The following is a 26,453-nucleotide window of genomic DNA, read 5'->3' as shown; positions in this document are numbered from 1 at the left end:
TAGATGAACAGCAAATACCTGTTTGAGCAATGCATGTACGCTGTAGCTCCTTGAGTGATTGAACCCTTGGTGCATTGCAGCCTATGTATTTTTGCTTCAAAGTTCTGAATGAACTTTCTTAATTCTCTATTTTCAACTAAGATTCTGAAATTTACTAATTGACACCTTATTTTCTTGCAGCATGTTTGGACTATTTAATGTGCCTGCTAAATGGTAAATGATGTGACAGTTTTTCTGACGCAACTTGATTTTTCATTTCTTTGATCTTTTTACTTTATCTTCACTACCTCTAATGGAACTTTGGATCTTGTGTATCAGGTATGCATGGATCTTATTGGTAGTCTTCCAGCTTCTCATGACAAATGTCTCTTTACTTGGTCACCTCTGTGGCATTTTGTCTGGATTTGCCTGTATGTTTCTGCAACTGTTTACAAGATCTACTGCTCTTCCCAACTGCATATACATGTATTTCCTTGACTACCATGTTATAATGTTCTTAAGTTTTGTATGATAATACATTTTTTGCTATCAGATACATATGGGCTATTCAATTTCCTACTGCCTGGAACATCTTTCTATTCTGCCATTGAATCCTCCTCCTGGCTTGTAAGTAATCTCCAAAGAGTTTCCAATTGTTGATTAATGCCTTCCTCTTTTGTTCAAAGATCATATGCATTTCTTCTGATTGAAATATTATGTGGGATATGCCTGGCTATTAATCTGTATTTTTATGATTGTTATGACATGTATGTGCATATTCACAAGTTGCTATACTTTTCAGTCATGAGATTTCAGAATTTAATTTTACAGTCTTTTCAATGCCATGTGGAAATTGAACTGCTTTATTTTATGTTACATTGCATTTGAAGGTTGCCTCTTGTGTCTTTGTGTTAGTCATCAATGAAGCTATTGGAAAATCCAAAATTAACAATTCTAAACTGACCTATTATTGTGATTTATGTTTTGGTACCTGTGAATATGATAGATATTGTAGCAATTGGGCTCATTCAAATGCTACACTAATTGTGTGTGATCTTGTATAAAGCACCTAAAGATATGAACTTCTGGATGTACCCAATTTTGTTCAAGACTTCAGTGGTAATTGAAATATCTATAACAATGTATAATCAGTAATAACCTCCTTACAAGTTTCATTCTTTAGCTTGGTTGATTATTAAGAAACATGGATATGGACACAACCAGATATGTTAACGACATACCAACATGGTAGCTTTCAAAATGATTAGGACATGACCATGACAGGGGCATCTCAAATCATAAATACATATGTATATATGTATATGTCTTTACATGGAAATAAGTCACATTTTTCAGATTCGGAAATAATTAAGGAGATGCCTTAATATACATTTAAAAAAAAAAACTCTATTTACAAAACAAATTGAAAGTTATGGATTTCAAACTTCCTGAAATAAAGAGTTTAGACAAGGGAGGACTGGTAATTGTAGACATACATTGGTTTAGTTTATAATTGGTTTTCAATATATTTTTGAACTTAGAAATGGAATTCTAGTTCATTAAGTAATAGACATGCAAGGTGTTTTATGGATATGGTTCCTTTCAAGTGTTTGGGTTCTGAAAAAGTTATAAAAAGGTTAAGAACCACTAATATGATTACAAGTATGGATAGTGATAAAAAATGGACACATGGTATGGTAATTAAAAAAAAAAAAGAAAAGATGCAGATATAGTTGGAATGCAACAAAATAAATATATTTCAATTTATTTTTTAATAGTGGTCGTGAACATAATAACCAAAAAGCATATATTAAAGATTACTGCTAATCCTATATGAAAATGCCTCTCCTTATCTACCCAGAAAGGGAAAAAGAAAAAAGAAAATGCCTCTTCTTTACAATACACAACTGTTGGAAAACCCACTAGTTGTCTATCATAAAGATACCATGACATTCATAATTGTGACATAAAATTATTGAACATAAAAAAATTACCTATTTTTGCTGCAGTTGTTTTTATTCTTTACTCAAAAAAATATTGTAATTATAGGTTTTACCTCCAAAAAAATTCTAAAAACTCTATTAAAGACCCCCTTATATGTTCAGACATGTCTGTCATATCTACCCAAACCCATGGGCGCATGTATCCATCTTGCATCCTAGACATATCCAAAAATGAGATTACAAGAACCACATACAACATACCAAGCCTTAATCCCACTATGTGGGGTTAGACACCATTTGGTGGGTATGACGCACATCTTGAAGTGTCTGACATTTATCCATGACTTGTGCTATGTAAGGGACGGGTGCCACACCCAAAATACTGGAATGTGCAGCCATCTAATATTTTGATAACCTTGCTGAAACAAATGAAAGTAGGGCAAAGAAGCTAGGGCACAATCGAGATAAAAGAATACTCAGATCTTTACTTAGAGAAAATAAAATGAACAAAATGAGAACAAAGATACATAAAATGAAGGCATTGTTGATTATATATACTCAGCAAGCCTAAGCCACCGCCTAACTAAGATTGAACAATGACAACATAAGTGCATATCAAAGTAACCTACTATATAGCAAATTACAACAATAGCACAACTAATTAAATAATCACCAGCATAAATACAGTAACAACTCAGGTAATATGCTCTTTCACTAGACTCCCTCTTGACCTCTGAAGGGCAAATTTAGACTGAGTTTATCACACAAACACTAAAATCTGCTCCTTGGTAAACCCTTAGTGAAGATATCAGTTAGCTGATGGGAAGTAGGAACATAACAAATCTCCACCTTACCATTTTCCACCTTTTCTCGCACAAAGTGCACATCAATCTCAATGTGTTTCGTGCGATAATGAAACACAGGATTTTCAGCAATATTCTTAGCAGCCATATTGTCACTCCATACAATCAGTGTATAAACACACTGATATCCCAACTTTGCAAACAGTGACTTTAGCCACAATATCTCAATTACCCCTTGAGCAATGAGCTATTAGCTCTACTGACTGCTTCCGAGAACTCCACACTATCAGATTATTCCCAAGAAACATGCAAGCACCACTAGTTGACCGCCTGGTAACCGTACAACCAACATGATCCGCATCAGTGTAGACAACTAAGGGTAAATTAGTAGGTGTTGGTGAGAACAATAAACCCAAATCAAGGGTACCCTTGAGATATTTAAGCAATCTCTTATAGGCCATCCAATGCTGTTGTTTAGGAGAGGACAAAAATTGACTTAGTTTATTGACTGCAAATGAGATATTCGGTCTAATGTAGGTCAAATATTGCAAGGACCTGATAATGGTTCGATATAGAGATGGATTTGAAAAAGAATCACCCTCATCAGTTAAGGAGATAGTTGAATTCATGGAAGTATTACATGGTTTACAATCTTGCATAGCTGCCTTTTGCAATAAATCCAAGGTATATTTAGATCGTGTGAGGTAAATCCCATTATGATCTCTATGAGCTTCAAACCCTAGGAAGTAATGAGCGTATCCTAGAGTTTTTAGAGCAAAATTAGTGTCCAAATCTTGAATAAATGATCTAAGGACTGCAGTATTAGATCCCGTGACTATGATATCATCTACATACACCAATACAAACAACACAAATTGAGGAGTGCGCTTAATGAACAATGAAGCATCAAACACAACCCCATATAAACCCCCATGACTATAGAGCAACTCTCAGCTTTGTGTACCAAATTCGAGGAGCTTGCTTAAAGCCATAGAGAGACTTCCTTAGCTTACACGCATGTGAAGAATACTGAGCATCAACAAACTCCTCTGGCTAAGACATAAACACATCTTTAGTAAGGTCATCATTCGAAAAAACATTGTTTACATTTACCTACTGAATGTCCCAACCAAAGGTAATAGCTAAGGTGAATAAAACTCGAATAGTAGGGGCTTTAACAACAGGGCTACAAGTCTCAGCATAATCAACTCCTGGTGTTTGAAGAAATCCCTTGGCTACCAATCGAGCCTTGTGCTTAAGCACTGTTCCATCAGGATTATATTTAACTCTAAAATCCACTTGTAGCAAATGAGGTTCATATCCTCAGAAAATGGAACTAAATTCCAAGTATGATTGAACTGCAAGCTCTTCCTCTATAGCCTTAACTCACTGTGAGTCTAAAAAGGCCTCATGAACAGAACTATGCTCTAAGGAACCCACTAGGGCATGAGGAGAGGTAAGCTGAAGTTGTTTGGCCTTGGACCTAGTAAGCATAGGGTGAGTGGAAGAGGCTGGTGCAATTGTGTGTTTAGTGGCATGAGCAGGCCTAGAATGAGGCTATGAAACGGCAATAGCAGGAGGTGAACCAATGGATGAGGAAGCTGAGGAATCAGTGTTTGACAAGGAAGAATGTAAGGGTTGTGCTACTGTAGAGGAAGTAGAAGAAGGAAGAGACTGGAAAAATAGAGTGGAAAATGATAGGCACTTGATGACTTATCAAAGACAAAGGGCAAGGGTGTAAATTGGATGGCTGGCATAACAGCCAGCCATGTGCGTAGGGGTAGTGAAGGGAAATCGCTAGGTTGTGTAACAACCCAGCAAGCGCATAACAGATTTCTATTGAGGAGGAGGGAGGGAAGAATATATAGAAGGGGAAGAAGTTGGGAGAGGGGGAGTTTTTGTTCTTGTATTGAGTCTTAGGGAGAGTTAAGGGCCTCTCGAACGCCCTGGGTTGCTTTTGTTCTTGGGTGGAAAGTCTGATAGATATTGATATTTGATTGTTGTTTGGATTTCTATCGGGGATCCTATCAATTTGGTATCAGAGCATTTCGATCCTAATGGTGAACTTGACTGATCCAGTCGGTGATTTGGAGATGAGGGTGGAAGGCATTCAACTGAGAGATGATGCCATGAGGAGTGCATTTCAAATGATGGAGAGACACCTAGCGAACGAGATGGGAAGAACAAGAGCGGGCGAGCAAGAGTAAGAGGAAGAACGAGGAGAGACGGGAGGAGCAAGAAAGAGAGAGGAAGGGGAAGCGAGATAAGGAAGACCCACTTGCGGGTTTGCCCTTGACAAGGGAGGGAATGCCGGTAGCTGGAGTGAGAAGTGGGGAAGGGGGCGACTGGGTCGATGGTGTCGGAAGGTAGGAGTACCGTGGGAGACGCCTGGAAATACCCATCTTCGAGGGAGATGATCCAGATGGCTGGGTCTTTAAGGCTGAGCGCTACTTCATTGTGAACCAGCTGTCCGATGCAGAGAAGCTGGAGACAGCGGCTTTATGCGTTGAAGGAGCGACTCTATCGTGGTTCCAGTGGGAGCAGTGAAGGTGACAGGTGAGGAGTTGGGCGAAGCTTAAGGCGACGGGTGAAGAGTTGGGAGTTGCGGTGAATGGGCTGGCTGTCGAGGAGAAGATGGACACAGCAGCACTGTGTTTGGAGGGTGCTGCTCTTTCATGGGTCCAGTGCAAGCAACGGAGACGAAGACTGAGAAGCTGGGAAGAGTTGAAGGGGTTGCTAAGGAATTGCTTAGGGTCCATGCTGAAAGGCGTGGGGGAAGAGCTGCATATTGAAGGGGGATTGGCGGTTGAGCAGATGATGGTGTCGCGAGGCAGAGTGGCTGCCGACGACGATGGTGTTGGGGAGTTCCACAGCGAGGCAGAAGGGTAACCGACGATCGATCCATTTAAAAGGCCGCTAACGGCCGAACCGGTGACAACCAAGGAGAGCATCTCGCCGAGGAAGGGGGCGCCATCAACGATCCATGTTGTTTGGGAAGATGGTGTGACTCTTAGCCAGGTTTCTCAGAAATTTTACATGGGGTTGGTTGATAATGGAGGGCCCCCCATGTATTCTCACCATCATGAGGGGGTGGGTGCCTTGTCCAAGCAGGTCATGATGTTGGAAGGGCAGCCTGTTTCTAGAAGTCAAGGGCTCAATTTGCATTCTGTTGTGGAGCCCAATGAATGTGCATCACTATCAAGCATTCCTCATGGTATATGGTACTGTCCGTATTGCCAAAATATGTTCCAAAGAGGTAAGTTTGTGGAGCGTAATGCTAATGCTATAGCAGCTGGAAGGGTTTCAGGAATTGATCCTATTGAAGAAATAACCAAACGTTGTATTAGAATTGTCAAAAATTCTAAAGATGCTGAGGTCATTGCATGTGTTTTGTGCAGAGGTTCTGATTTTAGCAAATCTGGATTTGGCCCACAGACTGTTATAGTTTGTGATCAATGTGAGAAAGAATATCATGTCGGCTGCTTGAAGGAACATAAGATGGCCGATCTAAAGAAATTGCCAAAGGGAAAGTGGTTCTGTTGCATGGGTTGTAGGATGACCTATTTTGCTTTACAAAATTTACTAACTTGTGGAGAAAAGAAGATCCAAGATTCTCTGTTGGATGTCACAAAGAAGAAGCATGAGGACAAAATTCCACATATGGTTTCTGACTTTGATGTGAGATGGAGGGTACTCAATGGCAGAATTGCTTCTCGGGAAACTAGAATGTTGCTCTCAAAAGCAGTTGCCATCTTCCATGAATGCTTTGACCCTATTGTCGATTCAGGAACTAGACGTGACTTAATTCCAGCTATGGTTTATAGAAGGAGCTCAAGGGGCCAAGACTTTGGAGGAATGTACTGTGCAGTATTAATGGTGCACTCATCCATTGTATAAGCCAGAATCTTCAGGCTTTTTGGACAAGAAATTGCAGAGCTTCCTTTGGTTGCCTTAAGTAATGATAACCAAGGCAAGGGCTACTTCCAGATATTGTTTTCCTGTATCGAGAAACTGCTTGCAAGCTTCAATGTGAAGAACTTGGTGCCCAATGGTATTGACCCAAAGATCTTAAATAATTATGGAAATGTGGGTGAACTTCATGATGAGGTTGAGAATTGGCAAGCCTTGAAACAACTGACAAAGTCAAGGTGTTGGAAGTTCAACCAGGGTCCGGAAAGAACTTACGGGGGTTCGAAGTGCTCATACAATGGAAGAGGGCTACCCCCATTGGAAGCTACTTGGGAACCTTACCATTTGATCCAACAACAGTTTCCATTTTTCCACCTTGAGGACAAGGTGAAAGATGGGGGGGGAGTAATGATAGGCACTTGATGACTTATCAAAGACAAAGGGCAAGGGTGTAAATTGGATGGCTGGCATAACAGCCAGCCATGTGTGTAGGGGTAGTGAAGGGAAATCGCTGGGTTGTGTAACAACCCGGCAAGCGCGTAACAGATTTCTGTTGAGGAGGAGGGAGGGAAGAATATATAGAGGGGGAAGAAGTTGGGAGAGGGGGAGTTTTTGTTCTTGTATTGAGTCTTAGGGAGAGTTAAGGGCTTTTCGAACGCCCTGGGTTGCTTTTGTTCTTTGGGTGGAAAGTCTGATAGCTATTGATATTTGATTGTTGTTTGGATTTCTATTAGGGATCCTATCAGAAAATCCATTAGAACAAGATTGAGATATAGTAGAAGAGAGGAAAACAAATAAGGAAAGGGAAATTCATCCGGATTAAATTGCACATGACGTGAAATATAAACCTGACCAGAAGGATGCAAGCACTTATAACCTGCTTGTACATGACTATACCCAATAAAAACACACTTGGTTAAATGAAAATCAAACTTGTTCTTGTTATAAGGCCAAAGATAAGGAAAACAAGCACATCCAAAAGGCTATAGCATTAGGTAATTAGGCTACCTGTGATATAGAAGCTCAAATGGTGTCTTGAATTTGGGAGGAGAGGAAGGAAGCAAATTGATAGTATGAACCGCTATTGGGAAAGCTTCAACCCAAAACTTGAGTGGCATGTTAGCATGAGATAATAAAGTGAGCCCTATCTTTGGTCTGTGTCTATGTTTTCTCTCGACTACACTATTTTGTTGATGGGTATAGGGACAAGTAAATCGAGGTTGTATGCCACTGCTATGAAGATAAGGCAAGAATACCTTGAACTCCCCCCCGTTATCTATTTGTAAGGCCTGAATTTTGGTTTGAAATTGGGTTTCAACAAGTTTATGAAAAGTTATAAATGTAGATAGGGCATCGGATTTGAGCTTCAAAGGGTATAGCCATGTATATCTTGTATAGGCATCCACAAAAACAATATAATACTGATAACCTTCAACAGACAAAGTAGGAGAGGGGCCCTACAAATCTGAGTAAACCAATTCAAGTGGTTTCTTTGCTGTAATTGGACAATCAACAAATGGAAGTTGATGGAGTTTTCCAATTTTACATGAATCACAAAAAGAAAGAATTGAATGAGAACAAGTACATTGAACCAAACACAATACATTGAATGATGGATGCCCTAACTTTGCATGCCATTGTTGACACACCTTATTGCCCAAGGGTATAATTGTAATGGGAGGTATAAGGGTAGATGGGTATAATTGTAAGAGGTAGTATAGTTGTAGAATTGTAATACTTTCTGGTTGCCAATTCAATTGGCGCGCGCTTGGGCAGTTGCCTAACTGCCGCGCCCCACTTGTAAGTCCTATAAATAGAGATAAGCTGAGGATGGGGAACTCATGTGAGGATTATTCCACTGACTTCCTTTCCCTCTCATTCTCATTCACACGTCTCTCGTTCTCTCTACATTCTGCTCTTCTCTTTCCCTCCCAAACTCTTCCCGCCTAATCGTCCCTTCCAGAATTCCGGAAGGAACCTCTTCTACAAGGATCGAGCGTGACATTTGGTATCAGAGCCCGCGACCTGGCAGAGAGGATGGTCGATGGAACGCGAGCGAAGCAGATGGAGGTAAGATTGGACGCGATCGAATTAGGATTGCGACAACACTAGGAACTGGTGGATGATCGGTTGGAGACGCTGGAGTTAGGAATCCGGAATACACAAGAGGAGATCCACAAGAGTCGATCGGAATACACGGCTACATTGGATCGAGTTGTGACTGGATTACGAGAGGAATTCTCAGGTCTCAGCCAACAACTGTCGGCGGCGTTGAGCATGTTTGCTAGGCAGCCGAATGTCAGCTTACCGACAGATTTTCCCCCAAGGACGACAACGGCACCAATACTTACTGCACTGCTGAGTAGGCAGCGACCACAGGAACCCACGGAGGCAGGGGAGGGGGCCCAACATAGGGGTCTAGGGGGTAACAATTCCGTTCAGACGGGGTTGAGGATGGAGATTCCGACCTTTGATCGAGATAGACCGAGGTGGTGGATACGCAGATGCGAACGAGTGTTCTATCAACATCGAATCTCAGAAGGTGATAAGGTATGTATGGCTGCCTCCTATCTTAATGATGTAGCGGATGCCTGGTTCCAAAATTGGAGTCGAGGCAGGCTGGACTTGAGTTGGCCAGAGTTTGTTAACCAATTGTGCAGAAGGTTCGGAGAGAAGACCAGATCGGATGTAATTGAGGAGTTTAACAAATTAAAACAGAATGGAACAGTGGAGGAGTACCAAACTAGGCTTGAAGAACTAAGATCCCTGCTATCCCTATCGCAGCCTTACTTAGATGAGGAATATTTCGTTTCGAGCTTTATCAGTGGTTTGGATGAGTTAATTAGACCGACTGTTAAGATGCTATATCCCACAACTGTGGCACAAGCAGCTGAGCAAGCTAGACTGCAAGAGCTTGCAATGGAAACGTTTGCGAAGAGACATAAGCTGTCGACCAAAAACAGCAGGGAAGATCACACCTATGGGGGATATCACAGGGGTAGTAGCTTACAGAGTCCGCGGGGAGGACCTATTAGTAAGGTTCTCCAGCCAGCGACTCAACCGAGAAGTCTCACACTGGACCAAAAGAGGCAACTAGGCCTATGCTTCCGTTGCGGTGAAAAGTATGGGCAAGGCCACCAGTGTAAGAAGCTACTACTTACCATGGAAGGTCAGGAGGAAAACGAGGAGGAGGAAGCGGATATGGATGAAAATGAAGGAATGTCGATGGAAAAAGAGGGAGGTGAGATATCAATGCATGCTTTGCAGGGCCAAGCAGCTGGTAGAGTGGTGAAGGTGACTGGGGTGGCCCGGAAGAGGAAGATAGTCGTATTGATAGACAGTGGCAGCACACATAGCTTCCTAGATGAGACCACAGCCCATAACTTACAGTGTAATCTCCAGGAGACTCCACCACTGTCAATATTAATAGCTGATGGAACCAGAATGGTTAGCCAATTCCGATGTAAGGGCTTCAAATGGCTGATGAGTGGAAGGGAATTCTCAGCTGATCTGAGAATCCTCAAGTTGGGAGGATGCCATGTGGTATTAGGGGTAGATTGGATGAAGACGGTGAGCCCCTTGATATTTGATTTCAACACGCTGGAAGTAACCTTTAATTTGGAGGGCCATCAGGTTACCTTACATGGGAGTCAAGAAACAGGGGATTGTAAGGTGGCTTCAGGGAAACGGATCCAAAAATTGCTAGAACAGGGGAGTACTACCATGGGGCAGTTGCACTCCATTTATACAATGGACGTGGGGACATCATCAGAGGAAGAGCAGGAGCTTGCTGTACCCAGGAACACTACTTCAGCATTGGTGGATAGTAAGGTACACCTTCCTTTGCCCATCCATAATCTGTTGATGGAATTTGAGGATCTGTTTGCTACTCCCCAAACCTTACCACCCCATAGAATCCTTGACCATTCCATTCACCTTAAACCCAACAGTGAACCAGTCAATCTAAAGGCCTACCGGTATTCTCCCATACAAAAAGTTGAAATCGAAAAACTCATAAGAGAGATGCTGTCCCGAAACTTGATCCAACCAAGCCAAAGTCCATATGCATTTCCCGTCCTCCTAGTGAAAAAGAAAGATGGAACTTGGAGATTTTGTGTGGATTATAGGCAACTCAATTCACTAACCATCAAGAACCAATTTCCTATACCCATTATCGAAGATCTGCTAGATGAGTTAACAGGCGCTTCCATCTTTTCTAAACTTGATTTAACCTCCGGCTACCACCAAATCCGCATGAGATCAGCCGATTGTCCTAAGACAGCCTTTAGAACCCACCAAGGGCATTACGAATTCTTGGTAATGCCCTTCGGCCTCACCAACGCGCCTGCAACCTTCCAAGCGTTGATGAACCATATTTTTGCTCCCTATTTACGCAAATTCGTACTGGTTTTTTTTTATGACATCCTCATTTACAGCACCACCTTGGACCAGCATTTAACCCACCTTAAACTAGCATTTCAGATCCTTCGATTCCATCAGCTATATGTGAAGAGGTCTAAATGCTCTTTTGCAGAAGGACAGATTGAATATTTGGGTCACATTATTTCTGGCCGAGGGGTTAGTACTGATCCTCACAAAATTGAAGCTATGAAGGCCTGGCCCCGGCCAAAGACCCTGAAGGAACTAAGGGGTTTCCTAGGCCTAACTGATTATTACCGGCGCTTCATACAAGGCTATGGAATAATCAGTAAACCCCTGGCCACTCTACTTAAGAAGAATAACTTTGGGTGGGGACCGGAAGCTGAGAATGCTTTTGAATCCCTGAAAGCAGCCATGTCGCAAGCTCCCACACTGGCTTTGCCTGACTTCTCCAAGGAATTTATTTTAGAAACAGATGCATGTGACTCCGGCATAGGGGCCGTGCTGAGCCAGGGAGGGCGTCCAGTGGCCTACCTAAGTCATGCATTAGCTCCTCGACATCAAGGCCTCAGTATATATGACAAGGAGTTGTTGGCAGTCCTCATGGCAGTCGAAAGGTGGAGATACTACTTGGAGGGCAGGAAATTCACCATCAAGACGGATCACGAGAGCCTCAAATTTTTAGCACAGCAACGGGTACACAACCAGTTACAGAGGAAGGGCATAACCAAACTGATGGGTTTTGATTTTACCATCTTATATCGTAAGGGAAAAGAGAATAAGGCAGCCGATGCTTTGTCCAGGAGAGATGTTCCAGCTGCTTGTCAGGCCATTTCGGCTGTAGTGGCAGATTGGGTGCAAGACATTGCCCATAGTTATGACCAGACCCCTTGGATTAAAGAATTACTTATCCGGCTCTCCGCACAAGCCACTAAGGATTCACCCTACCAATTAAAAGGGGGACTATTGAGGTTCCAGAATAGAGTGGTGATTGGGGACGATGAATTGTTGAAGACCAAAATATTACAAAGCCTACATGACTCCCCTATAGGGGGACATTCTGGGCTCAATGTAACCTACCAACGGGTGAGGCAACTCTTTTATTGGAAGGGCCTAAAGAAAGATGTCACCAAATTTGTTACAGAATGTACTATTTGCCAAAGGTGCAAACATGAGCAAGTTCCTTATCCTGGCCTCCTTCAACCCTTGGAAATACCCTCACAGGCCTGGGAACTCATCTCCATGGACTTCATTGAGGGATTACCAAAATCGGAAGGGGCGGACACTCTTTTGGTGGTGGTGGACAAGTTAACGAAATTCAGCTACTTCCTCACCTTGGCCCATCCATTCACAGCCACGGAAGTTGCACGGAAACTAATGGATTCAGTGTTCAAAGTCCATGGGCTGCCTAAGGCAATAATTTCTGATCGAGATAAAGTTTTTACAAGTCAGTTCTGGAAGTCCCTATTTCAGGGATTAGGTACTAAGCTTCATCTCTCGTCTGCCTACCATCCAGAAACCGATGGGCAGACTGAAAGAGTCAATCAGTGCCTAGAGACCTATCTTCGATGCTTATGCGTGTCCAAACCCAAGAGCCGGAGTCGTTGGGTAGCCTTAGCCCAATGGTGGTATAACACCAACTACCACACGGCACACAAGCGAACCCCTTTCGAAGCCTTGTTTGGGTACTTGCCACCCATCATCCCAGCGGTAATACATTATTCTCCTCAAGAGACATCTGCAGACCAGTACCTAAAGGACAGACATGACGCTTTGCTCACTATTAAGCAGGAGTTGGTCCTAGCCAGCCAACGGATGAAGCAGCTAGCAGACAAGCACCGCACCGAGAGACAGTTTGAGGAAGGCACCGAGGTATACTTAAAGGTGAAGCGATTCCAACAGCACCTTTTTCACAAAGGACCCATCTCTAAACTCAGTCCTAAATTCTATGGGCCTTTCAAAATTGTGGCAAGGGTAGGGCCGGTTGCCTATCGTCTTCAGTTACCAGAAGGAGTAGGCCTCCACCCCGTCTTTCACGTTTCCTTATTAAAAAAATCCATAAGCCCGTCTGACAGCTCCAGCTCCACACTGCCGACTCCACTGGAAAATGTTGAGTCCACCGCCGAGCCAGTGGCAGTCTTGGATAAACGGGTGATCTACTAGAACCAAGCTCCCCTGACGCAGGTTTTAGTGCAATGGTCCCACCTCCATCCGGATCATACCTCATGGGAATACCTCCCTGATCTCCTGCAACGTTTCCCTCGAACCACCAGCCTATTGTAATTTCTTAGGGTCAAGAAATATTTTACGGGGCAGGAATTGTCATAGCCCAAGGGTATAATTGTAATGGGAGGTATAAGGGTAGATGGGTATAATTGTAAGGGGTAGTATAGTGGCAGAATTGTAATACTTTCTGGTTGCCAATTCAATTGGCGCGTGCTTGGGCAGTTGCCTAACTGCCGTGCCCCACTTGTAAGTCTTATAAATAGAGATAAGCTGAGGATGGGGAACTCGTGAGGATTATTCCACTGATTTCCTTTCCCTCTCATTCTCATTCACACGTCTCTCGTTCTCTCTACATTCTGCTCTTCTCTTTCCCTCCCAAACTCTTCCCGCTTAATCGTCCCTTCCAGAATTCCGGAAGGAACCTCTTCTACAAGGATCGAGCGTGACACTTATCATTGTGAGCTACATGAACACTAGGTGGCAGTCCATGACAAAATTGATGCTGTCTTTTACATTTGTTTAAAGGAAAAACATTACACTTTGACAAAAATGTACCGCTAACAATTGAATTAGACTCAACAGGCTGGGTTGGAGCGCTAGAAGCAGCATGATCAAGTGCTGAACTCAGCTGGTAAAGCCCATCCTTAAGGCATCCTTTGAGTAGCACCTGCTGGAATTCTTATCCTTAATCAAACAAGAATGAGAGTTAAATTCAGCAACAAGATTATGGTCTCTTGTAAGTTGTGAGACACTAATCAGATTCTTTTTCATGTTAGGAACGTGTAGGACTTTTGACAATGAAATAGTAGAGATGGTTTAGTTTGAGTATGCAATTGTCCAAGACCAATGCTAGAGATAGAAAGTTGCTTACCTTTACCAACAGAGACTTTATCACTACCACTGTAAGGAGCATGCAAAGAAAGATTGATGAGATTTGAGGTTATGTGATTTGTGGCTTCGGAGTCAACAAACCAAGAAGGGTTTTACAAAGAAGACTGTGGAGTATTATCAAGAGGCTGAGAAAAATGGCTATAATGAGCCCCTTGAATAGAATCTAGATCACTCATGTCGTTAGAATCACTAAGGGAGGCTAAAAATGCTCTCAAATCTGACTGAGGAACCACTGAAGATCTTCCAAAATTCTGACCAAAACTCTAACCAGACATAGGAGTAGAATTTCTCTGAAATTTTTTATCAAAACGATGATAACATCTATCAACAAAGTGCCCTGGCTTGTCACATAGTTGACAGTAAATTTTTCTACCAGATTGTCTACCCCGACCTCTTCCCTCTTGGTTTACATAACCACCTCTATTTTGTGCAAAACCACGTCTATTATTCATAAAATTTCCAGCACCTCTCGGTGTATATGCAGTCATATTAACATGCATAGAGGATGGCATGATAGACTCAACATTAATAGATGAATGCGACAGATTCTTAGAAGTTAATCTTTGCTCATGCATTAGCAACAAATATTAGACTTTTTCAAGACCAATATCATTCATTTGATAAGTAATGAGACTAATGATTGTCTCATACTTGTGGTCTAGTCCATTGAGGATTGGAAGAAGCAAATCCTTGTCACTTAGAAGCTCTCCTATAGCAGCAAGTGAATGGCCAATCGTTTTAATCTTAAGAACATAGTCATTTATTGATGGAGAATTCTTCTTAATCGATCTAAGCTGCTGCTTTAATTGAAATGATTTGGCAATAGTTTGGCAAGAATATGTATTTTCAAGAGATGACCATACCTCGGCAAACGATTCACAATGCATCACCTACACCAAGACTTCCTTGTCAATTGCGGAGAAAAGCCAGCCTAGCAGCAGCTGATCTGATCGCATCTAACTCAAATATTCTGGATTCATCATAGGAGATCTGTCTTCACCAGCCATTCCGATCCGTCACATATTTTACTGGAGGTGGTGCCTTGTTGAGGAATGACTGGAGATCGTAGGCTCTTATTGTAGCTGAGATTTGCGCCTTCCAAAGGATGTAGTTATTTGGATCCAGCCTAATTGGCATATAACTAAAGGCTTTTGCCATCGCAGCAAAGTCTGACTGCGAGGCAGAGGATAACGATGAAGAAGAATGCGGTGGAAGGGAAGAGGAGGCACTGTGATCGGAGTTAGACACCATAGACTTTGGTTAAAGGCTCTGATACTATGAAACGAATGAAACTAGGGCAAAGAAGCTAGGGCACAATCGAGAGAAAAGAATACTTGGATCTTTACTTAGAGAAAATAAAATGAACAAAATGAGAACAAAGATACATAAAATGAAGGCATTGCTGATTATATATACTCAGCAAGCCTAAGCCACCGCCTAACTAAGATTGAACAACGACAACATAAGTGCATATCAAAGCAACCTACTATATAGCAAATTACAACAACAGCACAACTAATTGAATAATCATCAGCATAAATACAGTAACAGCAACTCAGGTAATATGCTCTTTCACACTTGCTAGACTTCTTTTTTTATACATTTTTCTTCCCATTTCTTCGGTTCCTCTCTTAGAGTAATTACAGAAGCCTATAGAAACTCAATTCATAGAAAAACTGACTAAAATGGGTATAGCTTTGTCTGCAAAGGTATTTTTGATATCCAGACTACCAATATATCAGCTTCTTCATAGAAGTTATACATTAATGATATTGTAGTAATTTGAGCTTTGCTTGTAGTTTGGGTGATGTTTATTTTAGTCTTATTTTATTTTTTTCCAGACAATAATTTAGTAATTGGTTCCAAAATAAGATCAACTTGCGAGAAAGCATTTGGAAAATTGGTGTCTGAAATAGTTTTGACTGTATTTATCTTGGAACAACTCAGCTGTAACAAATAGAAAGAAGCTTTTTCTACAGATTTGGATATTTACTCTTTTTTTTTTTTTTTCTTTTCTGTCAAAAATATTGAGTATGCATAAGAAAAGGAATCCATATACAAAACTTGACTAACTTACACAAGAAGAAAGCTAAGCCTTACACCTTACGAGCTTTTAAATTTTGATTTTTAGTCGGCTTGCGTGAGGAGACCGAAGTTTATATTATGCACTGGTGGCAACCCTTCAGGCTACATCCCTACTTATTCAAGTCAAAATACAACATCCAGGTATGTTACATTTCTCTTCACTCCCTTCATCCCCTTTCATGAGGCCTTTGTGACATTTCTTGGCAAAACAGTGGTTTGCTATCTGGGAATATATGGAGGAACCTTTCTTCATGGATGCCTCAAAGACAAACATCTGCACAGGTACTGGACCAGTCTTCATGGCTATTTTAGATGCATGTTCTTTCTGTCTAGATTTTTATGCACGTTAAAAACATTAAAACAAATAGTTGTATTTGCTAGAATTGCTGCATTCTCTGTTACTATTGCTATGGAACCTTCTCATGGTAGTTTATCTCAGTTTTTGCCTTTGTTCTATTGGTTCCTCCATAACCTTCTTAACAGGGGGAAAACTTCCTATTTCTGCATGTCTATATTGATTGGTCAAAGTTGCTGCCAATGACAATTTACAAATTATTGTCCTGTTGTAAATTCAATACAACTTGTGATGTTGGACCATGTGGCAGGAAAATAGTGGAGGGCAATGAGTTGACTGTATGGTCCCTTTTTTGAATGGATTGTTCTTATTTCCTTATTTTTGTGATTGAGAAAAGACATTTATTTTTCCCATTGTTATTTTGTGCTGCTTTCTGATGAAATATGTATGGACGTTCTTATGTTCTGAATGGAAGTTTCTCTCTTTCTGGATGTTACATTCAACAACAACAACATATCCAGCCTTTATCCCACTATGTGGGGTTGGCTACATGAATTCTAGACTTTCATGTATTTCTGTCTTTTGTCATATCTTCATTGAGGTCCATATATTTCATATCAAACTTTAATGTCTCTCCCAAAGTCTTCTTAGGTCTGCCTCTACCTATTTTTTTGACTAATTGTTCCATTTCATCGACTCTCCTCAATGGAGCGTCTCTTGGTCTCCTTTTCACATGACCAAACCATCTTAGTCTAGTCTCTCTCATCTTCTCCTCTATTGGCACTACTCCTACTTTATTACGAATAACTTCATTTCTAATTTTATCTTTTCTTGTATGACTGCTTATCCATCTTAACATCCTTATCTCCGCTACGCTCGTCTTTTGCTCATGCTGGTATTTGACTGCCCAACATTCTAAGCTGTACAACAAAACTGGTCTTATAACTGTCCTATAGAATTTTCCTTTCAGTTTTAATGGGATTTTATCATCACATAACACCCCCGATGCATTTCTCCATTTTAGCCAACCTGCCTTAATTCTATGTGTGACATTCTCGTGAATTTCTCCATCTTTTTGAATCACTGATCCCAAATATTGAAAATGATATTTTCTTTGTAAGATTTGATCTTCCAATTTTATTATAATATCCTCCACTCTTGCATTCTTACTAAATTTACATTCCATATATTCTGTTTTCTTTCTGCTTAATTTAAATCCCTTAGATTCTAAATTGTTTCTCCATAACTCAAGCTTAGTGTTTATTCCTTCTTTTGTTTCATCCACCAACACTATGTCGTTTGCAAATAGCATATACCATGGCACCTCTGTCTTAATTTCTTTAGTGAGTTCATCCATTACTAAAGCAAATAAGTATGGACTTAGTGCAGAACCTTGATACAATCTTATTGTAATTTTAAACAATTCAGTATCCCCTCCGCATGTTCTGACCCTTATCTCTGCACCATGATACATGTCTTTAAGGCCTTGTATATAGGCTATTCGGACTCATTTTTTCTCTAAAACCCTCCATAATACTTCTCTAGGGACCCTATCATAGGCATTTTCTAGATCTATAAACACTATATGTAGGTCCTTCTGATGCTCTCGATACCTTTCCATTAGGCGTCTCAGTAGGTATATAGCTTTCATTGTTGACCTACCAGGCTGAAACCAAACTGATTTTTCTAGACCTCTATTTGTTTTCTGAGCCTCTGTTCTATTACTCTCTCCTAGAGTTTCATGGTATGGCTCATTAACTTAATTCCTCTATAATTTTCACAATTTTGAACATCTCATTTGTTCTTATATATAGGGAGCAAAGTACTCTTCCTCCACTCATATGGCATCTTTTTTGATTTAAGAATCGCGTTAAATAATTTCGTTAGCCAGAAGATGCCCTCTTCTCCCATGTATTTCTATGCTTCTATTGGTATATTATCCGGTCCCACCACCTTATGATTTTTCATCTTTTTTAATGCTTGTCTTATTTCATTTGGACTTATGCGCCGATAAAATGTATAGTTCACGTTCCCTTCGGAGTTACTAAGATGTCCCAACCTAACTCTTGTGTCGCCATTATCATTGAATAATTTTGTGAAATACTCCTTCCATCTCTCCTTAATCGCTCCCTCATTCACTAATACATTTTGATTTTCATCTTTTATGTATTTCACTTGATTTAAATCCCTTGTTTTTCTTTCTCTTGCTTTAGCTAATTTATATATATCTCTTTCTCCATCTTTTGTATCAAGTCGTTTATATAGATTCTTGTATGCTTTTGACCTTGTTTCACTAACAACTTTTTTTGCTGTCTTTTTTTATTCTTTATAATTTTTTTGATTTTCTTCATTATTGCACTGATATACAACCTTATAGCAATTTTTCTTATTTTTAATTTTCAATTGTACTTCTTCAGGTTAGGGGCTCTACCATTTGTCTCTCAAAGCACTACCTTTACTGTGCTTCTCAGGGCATTAGTCATTTCTCTCCACATTTGGTTTGTTTGTCCTTCTCCATTCCATTCTCTTCTACCCCTTAATTTTTCTTTGAAGATTAGTTGTTTCTCCCCTTTTAAATCCCACCACCTGATTCTTGGATTTTGTTTTATGTGATTTTTTCTCTTCCAATTTCTTACTTGGACGTCAAGTATTAGAAGTCTATGTTGAGTAGTCAAACACTCTCCCGGTATCACCTTACAATCCCACCTTACAATCCCTACAATATACCTGGTCCTCTTGTCTCATGAGGAAGTAATCTATTTGGGTGCTTGATGTGATATTTTTATATGTGATTAAGTGTTCGTCCCGTTTTTTGAACCTAATATTGGTTATGATGAGCCCATATGCCATTGCAAAATCTAGAATAAACTTACCCTCATTATTAATTTCCCCGAATCCATACCTTCCATGTACCTCTCTATAGCCGTTTCCGTCTCTACCCACGTGACCATTTAAGTCACCTCCTATAATCACTCTCTCTCCTCTTGATATCATTTGTATGAGTCCCTCTAGGTCCTCCCAGAATTTTGCTTTTATCTCCTCACCTAACCCCGCTTGTGGTGCATATGTACTAAAGATATTCATAGTCATTCTTCCTAGAATAACCTTCACCATAATAATCCTATCCCCTATTCTCTTTACATCCACTACCTCATCTATTAAGCTTTTATCCATAATAATCCCCACTCCATTTTTTACTCGATCATTTCCTATGTATCATATTTTATATCCATTTTCTGGCAACATTTTTGTTTTTTTCCCTACCCATCTCTCGTCTCTTGAAGGCACATAATATTAATTTTTTTCTTAATCATCACATCTACCACTTCCATAGTTTTGCCTGTTAATGTTCCTATGTTCCATGACTCAATCCTTAATCTATGATTTTGTTTTTGCCTTTGACTTTGAATTTGATTTTGTTCTTGATTTTGATTTTGGTTTTGGTTTTGATTTTGATTTTGGACTAACTTCTTTACCCACATCCGTCTAAGCAAATACGGGAACCCTTGCTCATTTGTCACTACATTCGGGCGCCGATGCAGTGGCCCTAACTCACTTGACACTACACGCGGGCAGTGTAGTGCGTTGCTATGAAGGGTTACGCCCACACCCAAATGATTTTTCATAATTTGTCTAGAGTTCATGTTTTGGATTCGACTAAATTTTACGTTAGCTGTCGGCTATCTAACACAACTCTCCTCCTTTATCCGAATACATTCAACGATATTTTGCATCACCAAATTATATACATATAGATATTGTAATCTTCGCTGCTTGTATTTGTTTACACTGCACCTATATCCTTGCTGGAATGTATGAAAACATCTCATGGTTGTCAATATTATGATTCTATATTTTATCTATGCTCTTTTGGCATTAACAAAAAGCAATAAATGTAACTTATCAATCAATAAATAAATATTAAAAGCAACACTAGTATGCTTCACAGGAGCCACCATTTGATACTGTTCTGGAGTTCTAGTATAGATCATATTTGACAGCAATTCTGGTTGCTTTTGAAGATCAATCTTTATGTTATCCCCTTCATGTTTGTAGATTAATGAAATTCACCTTTCATATGACTTCTACTTATATGAATCTCTCGAGAAGTTTACTAATTTCAATTACAATGCACAGTCAACAGAAGATAGTAGCAGGTTTCCTGGGACAGGGAGAACACTTGCTTCTGCTCGAAGTCAAACAGCTTCCACTGTGACTTCTGATTCGAGCCTACAGGCTAGACTCTTGGATAATAGTAGCATCACCAGCCATCCATTAGAGCGAACAGCAAGTGGTGCCAACCAGCAGATTGTCAATGGAAGGTATTAGAAAGAGTTAACTGGTGTATATTTATTAATTGATTTCCATATTTCAACAGCACTTTAATCTTTGATTGAATGCTTTGCTGATTTGGTATGATCTGGGGCTCCATTCTGCCTTTAAGACCAAACTTCATTTTCTGTTGCTTTAGTAGTCTTTTCAATTATTTCAGGAATTTCAATAATTGGAAAACTTAAATTCTGTTTAGTTTTCTAGACTAATATAAGGAATGGACCCATCAGATGTTTTCTGCACTTCTGATAACAAAAAGGGTATATTGGAAGGGGATGTCCCTCTAAGGCCCCTTCCACCTCTCAGTTTTCTGCAAAATGGAATGCAGTAGCGAGTACAGAGTTTTTGGAAACTGTGCTTTATTTGGAGAGTTGAGTTCCTTTGCTATTTCCAGACAGTTTGTTGTATTTCACAGTAGAATGGAATTAACACCTCTTCCTGTCTCAGCTGTGGTTTATAGTTGTGCTTGTGATATAAAAATGGATTAAAAATGGGATCACCAGTACCTCTGCATCTCACTAAGGTTAGCTGAATAGGTGTAGATTTACCTTGACGCGGGGAACAAGTGAGTGGCCTTGTCGAATGCATGCTAAGCTTATTAGTTAGACATGCCATTTTACTTCAGAAGATCTCTATTCTAATTCATGTTTCTCTGACACCCCATGTTTTATCATGGATAGCTTATTCATCTGTTAATTATTTTGATCGTTCAGGCAGTCACCAGTAGGTGGTCCAACAGCAACTACCGGAGGCATTGCACGCCAGCAGGTTTCTGTTTGCAACATATTTGTTGAACCCTTTTATTCTTCTTATCCTTTAAGCTAGCCTGGTTCTTAGCTTGTTTTTGTTATATTGGCCTGTGCCTGCGGAATGCAGGGATATGTTGTCTCTGAAGAAGAAATCCAAACGCTTGTAGCAATGGGTTTTGAGAGGGTAAAGTTACTACCTCTATCTTACATTCTTTAAGATGGTTTTGTCATAAAACTACTTGGTTTCTATTCTGCCGTTGAGTTTGGATGACCTAAATGGGTTTGTTTAAGAAACCTGCACACCTATATTACTGCATCATTTTGAGTAACATCATAAAAATCCATGCGATCAATTCCTGATGCATGAAAGTGAACTGGTGTGGATTTTGAAAGCAATTGCATCGGATTATTTCAGACGCAGGTAGAAGTTGCTGTGGCAGCTGCTGATGGGGATTTAGATGTAGCAGTGGAGATCCTTATGACCCAACAAGTAAGGACTTGACACCTCTTCTTTTTTTTTTTTTCTCTTAGTATAAGTAAGCCGTTCATCCTTGAGGTTTAGTGTAAATACATGTAGTACTAATCACATTTCAGAAATTACATTTACCGCTCCTATTCAAAAGTTGTGTTATATTACCTCCTGCCATTAGATTTAACCTTACATGATATACCTTTGATGTTTTATATACTTAACATGGATTTCTTAATGCCCATTTAACAGAGGGGAGGTCAGTGTAATTTCTAGAACATGGGATTAGATGCTATAATGTAGTGAAATTTCAACGTTTCCAAGTATAATTTAGTTTTTTAAACTTTATATTCATAGTGACAGGTTATGATTGATAAATACATTGCCCATGCATGCAGGGGTGAATCTGAAAGCTGACTTCCATTTGCAAAGGTCTAACATGGGCTGAGTTATATTGTACGTCCCAATATCAGGGCACTGTATATGGTTTATAGCCAGCCAGTCTCAACAATCTTTTAATAGCTAGCCAGGGAATTGCTGGTGTTTATATGCATTTGAATTAATTTCAATCATCAGAAAAACAGCAGTGTTGTCAGCATATATACTTTACCCCCCCTCCCTCTCCTCACCTGAAAATGATGAAATAGAAACAAAGTATTTTCAACAAATTAAGTTCAATTTTGTCAGTGGTAACAGAAACCTCGTGATATATGAACATGAGCGGCGGCGGGTCCTGTGCTTGAATATTGGGTTGGCAATTCAAAACCTCCTCATGTCGATAGGCATTTAGTGATTTCTCTAGGATATTGCTGGCTGACCCAATTCTGATTTATTATGCATTTAGTGATGAGGACTGGAATATTTCCTACTTCACAGTTTTGCCCGCTCATTGATGGTTCTTTCGCTGTGTGTTTATCTAAACAAAATCTTAATCTTCCCATTGCTGCTGGCAATTTTTGACGGGACTTGATTACACGGCATGAAACTGTAATCATGAAATGACAGGAGTTATGTAGACACGGAGTTATGCAGATTAGGGTTTGAGTTAATCAGGTTCGGGTTATAAACGAGTGACAGTTATTTTTGTATCTTAAGCGAGTCAATCTGTCTAACTCGTTTAGATATGTAATGACTTGATTAATTAAATAGGTTAATGAATTGACCCGAATACGTTAATATGATTATACATGAAATGATATGTTTAATTAAAAGAATTAGTGGATTAATTTGAAAATGTTATTACGATTATATAAAAAATCATATAAGAATTAAGATCAATTTATAAAAATAAATTAAAAATTATTATGTATTAAAAAAATTTATGATTATAATTTAATATTTATAATTAATAGATGTAATATATAAATTTTTAAGTTTTTGAATCTCAAGTTATAAAAATTATAAAATGATATATATATATATATCTATAAAATATATAAATTATTAAATGAGTTATGTGTGTCATGTCGTATAACCCGTTTAATAAATATGTATGTGTTAGGGTTGAGGGTTTTGACACAATTAATTAATCGTGTTCGTGCTTGTTATAATCGTGTTATATATATATCTCTTCATGACACGATTATAACTCGCAAACCTATTTTATCACCCCTAATTGCTGCCAAGCTAAGACTATGGTTGAAAGAATGAACTCGCAAATTTCAAGCTAGAGGCCACCACAATCATGTGTGGGGATGTTCGTTGTGATGACAAATTTGAGATGTCAAGATATATATATATATATATATATATGTAGCAACTGAAACTTCAGAGTTATGATTGCTTAGAAAAGAGTTCAGCTTGCCTTAAAATATTAGAAGGTACCGCTTAAGTTTTTACAAAATCACTGATCCATACTTTGAGCTGACAGCAACAACCGTTGGCATTGGCGGCTTCACTACTTCGGTGGCTTGACAATGAGAATGGGGCACCTCACATGATGCGCACAGTAATCGCTTACACTCCCCAGAAAGGCTCTGCACAAAAAAAATGTGTAAGATCAGCACTGTTATGTCAATGGACTGGCTTATTAATTTGTATCTCAACCCCATCTGTTGAAGAGATTTAGTAATGGAATGAAGGGGGAAAAAAAGGATAAATTTTCATTCATTCTCCCTCAATTTAGGGGATGACAAGTAGGCTTTTTGGATGGAAGTGAATGGAAAGTATTCCCATCGGCCCAATTCCATTTCATGTGTCGCAAACAAGGAGAATCCTTTCCGATCCGTTAATTTCATTCCATCTCCTCTCTCAAATGCAATATATTAAGGCATAAAAATCTCTCTCACCTCCATCAGTATCAATCAGATTTGACAGGGTTCAAACATGCATACCTCTTCACCCTGCCAAGTCCACGGCTACCTACTACTACAAGATCAACATGCATTTGTTCTGCAGCCTGGCAAATCATCTCCTTGGCATCCCCTTCAAGAATCAAAGTTTCTGCATTAATCTGCACACGCACACACAGCTCAACAAGCAATATATATTGCCCTTGGCAACATATTTATTTATGGCACAAGGAGGAGTTCGAAAAGGACAAACTAATTAAATCACCAATCTTAAGTTTTTTCTTCCGATTAACATTAAACTGTTTCAAGTATTATTGTATATCAGAACAGGAATTGTTGCGAAGTTAACAGAGAAACTTAACCATCTTTTGTTGGCACATCTGCAATGCACGAGATAGTAACGCAGCTGCATTCTTTTCTTGGGCTGTCCTAACGGATTGCACCACTGTTGATGACGCAATCACCGCTGTATAAAACATGCAAAATTATCTAAATTTGTTGTTGTTTTTGTTGTAACTGAGCTTTCTGAATAAAATAAAAAAAAATCTCACTGAAAAATTAAAAATAGTTTTCCTTAAATCAAAATAGGACGGACCCAAAGGTTGGCCTGACAAGCGGTCCCACCATTAGGATTCAAAATAGGTGGGGACGGAGGCGAAGGATGCCAGAACTTACCAGGTCCAGCCGGAAGGACGTAGGTCTGGAAAGGGTACAGAACATGAGTAACGGTGACCATTCCCAACTCCTGGTTGGGCTCCGCAACCGCCGCAACGCCGGCGGCAACCGCCGGGGACGGGAAAAGGTGGTCGAGAGCCCACTGGAGAGCGTAGAAGCTCTCGTCGCTCTCGTCCACGGCCACCAACACCTTCATCTGCTTCTTCTCCTCCAGCACCGGCGGCATTTGCTCCTGCTCCTGCACCTGCACGGGCGCCGCCTCGTCTCCTGCGCCGACCGCAGTACTCGTCTCAACCGCTTGGCTCTCCATTTTGCGCTCTCAAGCAACCGACACTTCGTTTGTGTAGTTATGCGTGGCGGACCTGGAGGAATTTAACAAATGCCCTGCTTGCTGGCGCCTAATTACAGGATTGTGACGGGACACGCGGCATCCATGCAGAATGCCACCTTACGCACTCGCAAATCCCCTTTCGTTTCTTGCCACCTATGTTGTGAAACATTATATCTCTTTCTACAATTAATAATTAGAATCATACCCCCAAACTAAAAGTTAGAAACAATACTACGAGTTCGAGACATGTGACGGCTCATTATTAAAAGAAATTAAAAATCAAGTAGCATTATACCAAGAAACAATAATTATCACCAAAAAAAAAAAAATGATGGTCTGAACAGTATCTAAATTACCTATCAATATAAATATTTATTATATCATCCTTTTCTATTTTGAATTTGATTTATAGATACTTTTATTCTAATATAAAAAATAATCAGATTTTTTTATTCTAGAAAGTATGCATATATATTGGATTTCAAAATTGATTCTCGAATTAAGAATTACATAAATATATTATATTCAATAATTCAAATAAATAAAAAAAATAGTTAAAATAAAATTATATTAAAAAAACATGACTTACAATCTCGACTGCGACATCAGAATAAAATTATATTTAAAAAAATATATATCACTTACAATCTAGACTGTGACATCAAAGTGGTAAGGGCCAATGTCAACGTCAACATCGACAATTAAGATAAAGATATGATAGAAGAGAGAGAGAGATGGAGCATTTTTTATTCAGAAACAAATTTTATGCTCAAGTATAAAATTTATTTTCAAATTCCACCTATTTTGGTAATTAGTTTAGTGTAATAGAATTCCATAACCTTTTTTATTCCAAACATAAAAAATTAGAATTGGAAATGATTTCAAAATTTTTTATAAAATTCATTCATTCTAAATGGGAGATAATTTTTAGGTGATTAAAAAATGAATTTAAATCAAGAAATCAAAACTAATTGGCTAAAATAAAAAAAAATCAACGATCTAATTTGGCCTTTTCTTCTAATTAATACAAAGAGCTAATATATACAAATTCTTTTATATCTTTTAATATTTAAATATAAAATATAAAAGATGAAA

The 26,453-nt window shown here is 39.5% G+C and overlaps 2 protein-coding genes across 3 annotated transcripts in view; one reads left to right on the top strand and one right to left on the bottom strand.

Annotated features, from left to right (window-relative positions):
- Window positions 1-22,659, top strand: part of LOC127790349 (rhomboid-like protein 15) — a 29,630-nt gene extending 6,971 nt beyond the window's left edge. For both annotated transcript variants that reach the window (XM_052319815.1, XM_052319814.1), the window contains exons 4-13: window positions 181-213; window positions 319-410; window positions 533-606; window positions 16,263-16,357; window positions 16,429-16,498; window positions 20,649-20,833; window positions 21,557-21,611; window positions 21,720-21,776; window positions 22,008-22,082; window positions 22,460-22,659. In XM_052319815.1, coding sequence (XP_052175775.1) covers window positions 181-213; window positions 319-410; window positions 533-606; window positions 16,263-16,357; window positions 16,429-16,498; window positions 20,649-20,833; window positions 21,557-21,611; window positions 21,720-21,776; window positions 22,008-22,082; window positions 22,460-22,465 — 742 coding nt within the window. In that variant the 3' untranslated portion in view covers window positions 22,466-22,659. The remainder of the gene's footprint in view (window positions 1-180; window positions 214-318; window positions 411-532; window positions 607-16,262; window positions 16,358-16,428; window positions 16,499-20,648; window positions 20,834-21,556; window positions 21,612-21,719; window positions 21,777-22,007; window positions 22,083-22,459) is intronic.
- A 1,130-nt stretch (window positions 22,660-23,789) lies between these two features.
- LOC127790551 (universal stress protein PHOS34-like) lies at window positions 23,790-25,709 on the bottom strand. The gene is made up of 4 exons (XM_052320111.1): window positions 25,028-25,709; window positions 24,715-24,818; window positions 24,395-24,513; window positions 23,790-24,037 (listed from the first exon to the last, which is right to left on the bottom strand). The coding sequence occupies exons 1-4, from the start codon at window positions 25,335-25,337 to the stop codon at window positions 23,959-23,961; spliced, it is 612 nt and encodes a 203-aa protein (XP_052176071.1). The 5' UTR covers window positions 25,338-25,709; the 3' UTR covers window positions 23,790-23,958.
- Between the last annotated feature and the right edge of the window lie 744 nt (window positions 25,710-26,453).

The sequence above is a fragment of the Diospyros lotus genome, chromosome 14 (genome assembly GCF_014633365.1).
Source record: "Diospyros lotus cultivar Yz01 chromosome 14, ASM1463336v1, whole genome shotgun sequence".
Lineage (NCBI taxonomy): Eukaryota > Viridiplantae > Streptophyta > Magnoliopsida > Ericales > Ebenaceae > Diospyros > Diospyros lotus.
Note: the sequence above shows the minus strand (reverse complement) of the source record. Positions and strands in the feature narration are given on the sequence as shown.